We start from the raw sequence: 10,438 nt of genomic DNA on the forward strand, positions 1-10,438 counted from the left end.
AGCGAATCAGAGGAATAAAACGTTATTAACGGCAGTAACGTTCTAAATCACAAATAAACACCCACATATCTGCGGGAAGGTGCCGCATTGCTGGATTTTGTGTGAATGCAGAGGTTCATTCAGTTTAACTTGTGCGTGAGGGGCAAAGTCGCGGTTGGTAATGAGAACCCCTGCACACGCTGTTATTTGCTGGGGCTTACACACCAACGTTGGGCCCAAAGGCTCTTTGCAGACGCCCATAAACGTCCCGCACACAGAGAGCAGTGTCTCTGCAGACACCACCACACACTTTCCGTGGGTCATAAGTTATGATTAAAAGGGATTATTTTTGTATTAGTCTATATACATTGTTTTTAGGATAATACTGCATATTATACATTTAAGCTAATTTAATTGTTCTGGTGAGGGAGGTACTGTATTCACCAAAATACTTGAAATGACAGAACAAGGCCCATGGTTATGGGAAACAATAAGAATTTCATGTAGCCAATCATTTGAGTTGGGACTGATTTTCAGGAAAAGATTATTTCATGATATTCTTACTACTACAGTGTGTTTACCTTGAAAAACTTGACTGGTACTTTGTTGCAACTGAAACAGTCTACCATATCCCCTTTATTCGCCCGTTGGTATGTCTGTTTTTAGCTCGGTCTCTGGGCCTGCTGCCTGCTGCTATCAAATGAAAGCTAGCTAATCAGATTGTTAGAAGATCCTGTCCTGCTCTGCCCCGAGGGCATCATAATGACAAATCACACACAGTACCACACACATCCGTCACACCACTTGCACCGGCTTTAAGAGACCACAAACTGCTGTACTGCTGGCTTTGTGAAACTGCATTCACCACCAGATTTACCAAACATGCATGCTACCCTGGCCTGGACGCTGTAAGTCATTGGGATGCATGTGGGTGAAGCCCTGACTGACTAGGTTACGAGCCACAGCAAAAATGGGAAACTATCATTGTAGTTGGTGGTGAGTTCCTGTCCTACTTGTGTGTCTGAGAAACCAGGTTTTCCCTGTTCTCAGCTAGAGCATTAGGAGTTCAGCTAAGTACTCTGCTGAAGTCAAACTTCTCACCTCCACACTGATCCCTGCCTCATTCTCTTCTGTCTCTGATCCACTGCTTTGTGTTCTGCCTGTGCTATAGCAGCAGACTTGATGATAGGTTGTGATTGCCGCCTTCCTGCTGAGTTCTGTGTAGCCTCTAGAGAAGCAGCACTGCCTGAGACTTCCAGGAGCTCAGGAGGGGACTGAGTCTTCTTTTTCAGTCACTTTTTCCTTTCTAAAAGCAGTTCTGTCTTCCCCATGCCCAGCCACAAAAACATAGAAAGATCTGCTACATAGAAGCAAAGAGTGATACTATTAAAGGTAGCTAAAGTATCTAGTATATTCCCATTTTGACAAATAGTTCTGCTTTCATTTTATTTTATTTACCTGATTTTATAATTCATTTGCACTACATGTAGAATTTGTCATGGGATTGAATGAGTTCAGTATTTTGTGGATGATGCATTATAAATGGTTGAAATTGATGGAATTATGGATTAAGAAGGTACTGAGAATTGTTTGAAATTTTTTTTTACAGTGAGTTAAGAATATATCTGTAATCGGTTTTGTGTAAAAATATTTGTAGATTCCATTTTTAATTCATTGAAAATAGTATGTATAGAGTATTAAGAAAGTCTGAGGGAACAACCATGGACTATTAAATGCAGGGTAAACGTGTTTATTTAGAAATGGTTTCAGCTTGATGAAACATTGATTTTGTGCTTATTCTGATCTAAATTCTTGCTCCTTACAAGCAGGTTGGAGCTTGTGGTTGCTGCAGTCTTAATCTCTCCTGATTTCACACACTGGAAAACAAACAAGTGCAAATAGCTGACCTTATTTTATGTTAATGGCGTAAACACTTGGAACCTCATGCATAATTAATGCTAAAGCACATGAATGCAGATAAACACATTTTAGTAGTATTTAATTATCCCTTGGTTTTCCATCAGCTTCAGGGGTGGTTGCATCCAGCAGAGAGAAGTGATTGTCTGTTCCTCTTTTGTTACTTGTTCTTTGGTAGCTGTCATTAAAGATTCGAAGAAAGGCACATGTGCTGTATTTCTTTGTGAGGGTCATGTTGTGACCAAGTCTTTTATAACTCCTACTTCCTTGTAATGACTCAGTAGTTTCAAGAAAAAAAGAAGCATGGAATTGACAGTGATGGGTGGTGATTATATGGCGACCTTTACACAAGTAGCTACTGTTTTTTGTACCCATTGCTCTCCAGCGTTTCTAAGGTTTGTTTCGTGCAAGTAGAGAGTGAAGTCTGGCATCTGCGCACAGTAGGAGTACTTTGTTAATAGCAGCACTCTGCTCACATAGATAATCCATAATCTGTTAATAGAGCTAGCACCAAGATACCATTTCTCAATTCTACTGAAATAAACCACAGTGGCCATGTTAATTGCTTATCATAGTGTTACAATATAAGTTGCCTTGCAATTCAATAACAACATGTTTTTGTTCCATAAAAAAGAAGCCACAGTTGAACATATTATATGGGGAATCAGGGCTCAAAATAGCACCATCCACCAGGCAAATGCTTGTAAAATATGCAATTAGCTGGTAGATTTGCTACACTCACCAGCCAAAAAAGCAATGGCAATCTATTGAGTGGCTGGTAAAATAATTAAAAATAATAGTATAATAAAGTAAATGTTACACACTATGACAGCCATAGCAGTATCTGTCTGGACCTAGGACTATTCAATTATCAATTTGTATTTGTGAAATGACATACTCTTCAGTTATGGAACAGAAGGCCAAAGACTTTGTTGAAGTGATAACTAAGGACTGATTGTCTAATGCCTGTGCCTCTGTTGGTCCCTGTGGCTGTCTCCCAGCCAGATTGATAAACCCCACTGCTCAGAATAACATTGAATAATGTAAGTGTCTGGTAATGTTATTCTGTTGCAGAGCGATAGACCGGATCCTGAGATGGCTGCAGCTTACTGAAGCTATAATTGTAATGGGGATGTACTGAGGTAGTGGAGCTGCTGCTGAGCCTTTCGCTAGTGGTCAGCTGTGTGGCCTCGGGGTCACCACAGCTATCCTACCAAGACACACAGACACATGGTCCTGTTGAATTTTCTATGTCTTATAGCTGCAAGATGTATCTTCGTATTCTGTCTGAGTAGCTTCTTAGGAAGCAATGAAAAGTGTGGTTGCCATGGGTAACGCATGTGTGCATGCTGTTTGGGTTGGAGGTAATTAGGCAGAGGGTGGAGTTTGTAAGGGTCTTAACTCAAGGAAGAAAAGTATTTTTAGTCCATCACTCAAAGAAACATCAATTAGTTTTTACTTTAATAAGAATGAGAGCATTCTTCTCCTTTTTTCCCCACATAGTCAAGTCAATGCTCTCAAGATACACTTGCGATCTCACCACTGTGTTCCAAACCCTGTCAACAACCAAGCTACGTGGCCAAAGCTTCAAAATATTGAGGGAAACGTATTTAAAAGAATTCCCTGTGAGCCAAAACCTCAGATTTCAAACTGAACGCCATGGTTTCAACAGTTGTTTGTACTCCTGGCCCTGGGTAAGACAGCAAAGCAACAGATCCAAAAGTACATCCCCAATCCTCATCGATGCATCATCAGTGGTGGTTTACTGTGTGTGCTGAATCCAGCTAAACTGAGTCATCATTATTCATTATTAACACATGTATCAACCCAACTTGCCCTCCTCTAGCTTTGAGCCATAGCTATACACAGATTAGTCTGTAGTTTTCTTGGAAGACAAGGGTCTTTAGCCTGCCACTTCATTTTAAATACACATGTACAACATTTGTGTTGTACAGTTATGCTGATGTTCCCTCCACTGTAATAAGTGGCTTACTGAGTACAGACAGGGCAGCTGATTGCTTCAGCTGACGTGTGAACAGCATATGATGTAAGAGCTTTAATCCATCAGCCATTATAACAGCACACAGGTAATTATGTGCTGTCTCCTCCTTATTCTTTTCCATTATAACAATCCCTCCATCTTTTATCTCTGTGTGTGACGTAATCGGTTGTTAGTTGATTCATGAAGCCAACAAGCATACATATAATGAGAGGCACATAGCCAGCAATAATGGAATGGCATTTGAATGGATCATAAACTGTATAAGCAGAGAGGAACTTAAACTTTTACATGGAAATATGTCATATATATGCAAGTTTGTATGAGAATGCTCATGTGTGTTGGCCATCTGTGAGAAAAAAAGTAATAAGGATAAGTAATAATGACAATATATATTTTAAATGATGTGAATGGTGACAGTGTGTGGTTTCAGTGCTACTCTGCTGTCCTTGGCCTGGACATATTGTCCAAACCTTTTTTAATGAAAAGAGTTTCGCAAAGCAGAAATGGATTAATTGCACAGCCCTACAAAGTTTGGAACTTCAGTCACAACAGGTATTTGCATAACAGAATTGACTGGGAATGGGTGAAAGTCAACTAACAGTAGTCAGACTTTTATTGGAAATGAGTTCAATTCAAATCAACATTGACATAATTTTCCAGCATTACTGTTGTATCAAATGGTGTCACTATAGACTAAAAATAATGGACGGAGCAGCAGTGACATCACCCATTGGTTTTTAGATTGCCGTTCAATCATTTTATAATCAAAGTGTGATCGGAATCAAATGTCATCACATCTCTCATTGTGCTGATTATGCTGAAACAGCCTCAGCCCTCTGAGTATTAAAAAGCGGATCTGGAAGAAAACTCCAGAAAACAGTTTAATGGCATCAGTTGAGTTTGAATGTGTACCCAATTCCAAGTCAGAGCCTTCAGCAATCTTACCACTCTGACAGTTATTCCCATATGATCTGAATGCAGTGTAACACCCTGGCAGAGCCCAGTGATTGCTGCTTTATTTAGAAACCCTCCACTTTTTTCCTGCATTGTGCCTGGTGAGGTCATTTGATGAAAAAGTATGAGAGAGAGAGAGAGGGAGAGAGAGAGGGGGAGAGAGAGAGAGAGAGAGAGAGAGAGAGAGAGAGAGAGAGAGAGAGAGGGAGAGGGAGATGTATTCAATCCTAAAGTGGTTTGTTTTACCAGGTTTGAACAGTGTCAATCAAAGTGATTTCCATGTCACAGTGAAAACCCCAGATTATCAGATAAAGCTAATTAACTCATATGTTGAGTGGGGAATTCCATTCTTCCTACCCCCCCTACTTCTGTCGCCCTTGCTTGGACCATTTTCCAACTCTGCCTTCATTTTGATGTCAACTACACACCTGTAAAGTTTTGTGACTGTATTTGCACGGTTGCAACGCTGAAGAGTTTGTCCTTCGTTACAAATTACAGTGACAAAATCTGGCCGCGGACAGACATATACTAAACACTAAACACCGCCTCTGTGGTAGTTTCCGCTACAGTAGATGTCTCCAGGACCACATTTTGCCATGATGACACACACACAGACTCTCATGGTGAAAACAAAACCAGCGTCCCTGTCGCGGCTGGTAAATATCTGTTACTGTACATCTTCACAAATGTCACTCGGGTCCCAGTCTTCTGATCTTCATTACCATCTTTAAAATGAAATGAAGGCAGAGTTCAAAAATGTGTGTGGTCCAAGCAACAGCCTTGCCTTGTGATCCTATCGCAAGACGGTCTCTAGTATTTTACTAATTTTAGTTTTCTCTTCCCACCATAACCTTCTTTGCATGCACACTTCAGATGCAAAACTGACACTTGCATATCTTAAGTATTTAAAGCACACATGAATAAATAAATCACTGGAATCCAAGCGTAGAATGTGTCAGAAACTAGGCGCACAAGCCTAATAAATCTGCCCATTAGAATGATTGGTAGTACTAGCTGGACATCTTTTAAATGACAGGAAGACGTTTGATTTAGTGCTCATATTTAAAAAAAAGAAAAAGATACGGATCAGTGCTTTATTAATCTGTTTGGCCAGCAACAGGTTAATGTACCTGAGCTGATCTGTACTGTGCTAAACACTTGCTGATGTGACTGCTGGCATTGGCCTTTAGGCTTATATGCTTGCACATGCACATAGACACACTTGGTGCTTATAATATACTAATATCTATGAACACTAGGGGTGTGCCATATCATATTGTTTACGATAATACCGGTATAATAAATATATTGTGATATGATATATGAATAATTCAAATCGTGATAATGGCAGTAATCTGACTTGTTGACGTAATTGCCTGTTAAATTCCAACTGCTCTTTGTTATACTATTTATATTTTGTACAGAATCTAAATCTCACTGAGTTGCTGTTATTGTTTACAAACTAAAGAACTGAGAGATATGCTTTTTTTTGTTTTTACAGAATATTTGAAGGCAAACTGTTAACATTTATGCTGTCATATGAAACTAAAACTCATTTTGTTGCAACTGTATGTTCTTGAAATTAATAATAAAAATCGTGTTCAGTATTTTGCAATATAAAAAATATTATTATCACAGATATAACCTAAAAAATGTTAATATTATTTTAGGGCCATATCGCCCACGACTAAGAATGCAATTTGCTAAACTTTTTATTTTTTCAAACAACTGACATCACAGAATAAATGTACGATAAGATCAGTTGTGGCATCATGAGGTTTTAACTTTAAAGCATTTCTTTGCATTAGGGAGAAAAAAAGGAAAACAACAGTGAAACCACACTGCCAGTTTATTAGGTCTAGCTAAAACTAATGGTAATTTTTTTGGCTGACCTTTTGGAGAGTAGTTTAAGGCAGTGATGCAATTTTACATCACAATCTCACTCAATCTTACTGCACATCCTCCATTATACTCATGCCCAAACTCTTCATTTTGTAATCCCACCACTGTGAAATGTAACAAGCCAACTACAGCCATGATTCAGCTCTATCACATTCTGATGTTCATTGCTGCTTTGGGCCTTTCTCTCCTGCATTTACAAAATGCAATGCTTCAGGCACTACTTTAGCAATAATTGGGAAAGGAGATGACATGCAATCGTATTCCCAGCAGCCCAGTGTTTTTGAAAAAGGAGGATTGAGGAGAACTAGGCATTCCAGAGGTAATTTTGTTCTGCACAATGCAGATACAAGTTTGAAATGGAGCTGTATGAGCCACTGCAGTGAGTGTGTCCCCAGGGTGTCAGCATCGTCTGCTGTAGACACGATAGTGGTAGCAGTTGCACAGTAAAAATCAGCAGATACCCTGACACTGGTTAAAAGGTCCAATGTGTAGGAATTTCTCCCATCTAGCGTTGATATCATATATCGCAATCAACTCTCTCGCTCCACGCAGTTCAAAGTACGTATCACAGCTACGGTAGCCTTCACGCTTCAAAAAGCCAGTCTCTTGCTCTTTTCAATCTCCTTTTTCTTTTTCTGGGCGAAGAAGAAGAAGACTCTTGAATACGTGTGGTCCTCCATGTTTCCTTCTTCAAACTTGCCGGGCCGGTAAGCTACGATACCCATTAGCAGCATTAGCAGCATTAGCAGCACCTGTGAGTTTATCATGTGACAGCGAAAACGTGAAAGGTGGAGCAGTATGTCCTGTATGTCCCTTACCGGCTAACGTATTTCAAGATGGAGCATGAATATGGAGCGTCTACCCCAGTTCATGTAAACGCAAATGTAAAATTTCAAGCCAAAAGGAATACTTGGAATTGATGGTGGAGGTAAATATTCATGAAAAAGGACAAGTTTGTGAACGGGCAACACAGATTTTGATAACTAAACACGTTACACACTGGACCTTTAAAGGACATGATACATTGAAAATGAATCAGCTATTAGTGGCTGCAGATGATTTCCATTGTATAAGAAAGTAGAGATCCACCTTTCAGTCCTCTTGTGGTCAGCCTGATCACTTACTGCAGCCACAATGATGTGTGAGCTTCCTGACCACAGCAATGCTGCTTGTCACCTGTTATTCATTGTAAAAGCACCTTTCCTAACCACACACACACACACACTACCACAGCCTGTTCACCTTCTTTGTTCTTTCATTCTTCTGCATTTAATTTCCTTGCTAATCATTTAGGTTCAGTGAAGTTTGTCAGCCTACACGTTATTTGTAAAATGAAATTTCATTTTGTTTTTAATATTTCCTTTATGTCACCCTATCAGCTTGCACTTGACTGACTGACGTCCTTGTCTTCTCTCCTCTCCTTGCTCCTCCAGGGAAGTAGAGGAAGAGTTGGAGGTGGTGTGGCAGGCGGCAACCAGGGAGAACCAGCAGATGAGGGAGACTCTTTTGGACTCAGGGCTCACTGCGGACCTCCACAGTCGGGCCATTTCTGGCAGTGCCTCTCCTGGCTGGCTTTCTTAGGCTTCAGATGACACCACGACCACTATGCCATCAGCATTAACCACACAGCTCTGGCCTCTCTTCTTCACCTCTCATCAAAGCCTTGGGCTCCAGAGAAGGTCCATAATTAAATCTGACTCAGATAACCAGAGCAACTACTTGGACGAGAAGCATAAGCATGGGCTGAATTTCTATGTAAGCTAAGCTCCTTATCCATAAACCATAGGTGTTTTAACTCATAATGGAAAGATAGACTGGGTACATTTAGTTACAGTCCTAAACATGTCAGCATACAGGCATCTGCCAGATTGACTTTGTTACACATATAAAACTGCGCCATCCTCTGTAACAAACTCATATTTATATTTGTATTTAACTTTATTGTAAGCATGTCTCGTTTGTACAACGAAGGGGAGGCAATAGTAGTCTGGGTAAATTCACTTCTTATTTTTTTTCCTGTAAGGGAAACTTAGTTTGGACAAAAGGATTTCAGTAAAACATATAAAACATTGGAGTGAAACAAATCATAATGAAACAGCTGACTTTATAACACAGCCTAGTTTTGACAGCGTGGCCAAATATACCTGACATCAGTCTGGGTAGTGAGAAAGACTGCACTTTTTATAAAGATTTATAAAAAGATTGTTTTATTTATTTATCTTTTAAAATTCATCTCAGGGTTTTATAGACCATGCCAAGTATAAAAGATTAACAAGTATACCAAATAGTGGAGAAAGTTGCATTATTTAGATTAATTATCCTAAACATAAAGAACACAGCCATTGTTGCCACCTGCTGGGCACATATGATAATGGTATTGTCATTGTTACAGTGGCAGAGTTAAACAGTACAGAACAGGCAGACACGGAAAAGCTCTATACAGGTACAGGTAGTATGTTGAAAATGATCAAAATGACATTGAGTGATTTATCTGGAGGAAATACTGTTGGTGGTATTTCAGGGGACTTCTTGAAATACCACCAACAGTATCGCCACTAAAGAAAAAATGAACACAATAAAAGAGTAATAAAGAGTTGAGGTAAAATAAGTGTTTATGCACAAATAAATTCACATGTTTTTATACGTGTGGCTCTATTTTCACATTATTATTATTACTACCTTTGTTTAAACTCTTGGATAATATGTTGGCTGATTTTGCTAATTTTGTCTTGCAATTAAATCTGCTTTCAGACACTGAAAGGGACTCAAAGTGTTATTTATTGGGATAGTTTGTATAAGAAAAACTCTTTTTCAACTACAAAGTAAAACCAGTAGGCTTTTATTGTTGGGAGTACTCCTTATCAAATACAGACATAACACTTACCATTGACAAAGATACATGTCATAGACAGGTTTTTCTGTGACTGAGACACCACAACATCACCTCTTTGGCACTACCACAGTCCTGCTGGATTAGACTGATGCCACAAGGCAGAGTAGTGTCTGTTTAGAGATGTACCACAAATCCCTGCTGACGAACACAGACCAGCGTGACGGCTGTGCAGTGGCTCAGACATGTAGCATAGCTTTTAAGGGATGAGGGATACGCGTAATACCTGGTGTAATGGCAGAATGTGCAGCTTGCCAACAAATCCAAACAGCCAAATCATGGCATTGAATCTCTTAGCCACAGTGTCATCAGCAAAAAAAAATGTATACGTATGTGCTTTAATAGACAGCAATAAAAAAAAGTAACGTCATAGTGACTGCTCTGTATCCACTCCATGCATGTAAAAACAAATGCAGTTTTCTGGCCCAAACAAAAGCAGTGTTGCATACCATACACATATTCTGTTTGGACATATTGGTATGCCAGGCAAAGTATGCATCAAGACTCCTACTGGCTGTATGCCCTGATTTCTGAAGGAAAACCGGGGGAAACGCACACAACGGAAGGCAGGATAGTTTACCTCCATTAGAATTCCTAAAATGTCATCTAACATGTAGACTACCCTTTGTATTTAAGCCATTAGGTCCAATATAAACTAAAGTCACCAAGAGCTGTATCAACATATGTTGTACCATTTATGTGAGCAGGCAGCCAGCTGTATTAGACTGTACATCACATTTATTTGGCAGACACTTGTGTCCAAAACGACAATAAGTGCATTCAAATTCAAAAGC

General features: G+C 39.5%; 1 protein-coding gene across 5 annotated transcripts in view; it reads left to right on the forward strand.

Moving 5' to 3' along the window:
* The window catches only part of cep89 (centrosomal protein 89), a 56,304-nt gene extending 46,273 nt beyond the window's left edge, over positions 1–10,031 (forward strand). For 2 of the 5 annotated variants that reach the window (XM_031309259.2, XM_031309243.2), the window contains exon 18: positions 8,188–10,030. Coding sequence is in view for 4 of the 5 variants with exons in the window: in XM_031309243.2 (XP_031165103.2) it covers positions 8,188–8,335 (148 nt within the window). In the remaining variant the exon portion in view is untranslated. Of the gene's footprint in view, positions 1–8,187 lie in introns of all 5 variants that reach the window. The other 3 variants (XM_031309287.2, XM_031309250.2, XM_031309295.2) reach the window with 3 other exon arrangements.
* The last annotated feature ends 407 nt before the right edge of the window (positions 10,032–10,438 follow it).

This window comes from Sander lucioperca, chromosome 3 (assembly GCF_008315115.2).
Source record: "Sander lucioperca isolate FBNREF2018 chromosome 3, SLUC_FBN_1.2, whole genome shotgun sequence".
NCBI classification, from domain to species: Eukaryota; Metazoa; Chordata; class Actinopteri; order Perciformes; family Percidae; genus Sander; species Sander lucioperca.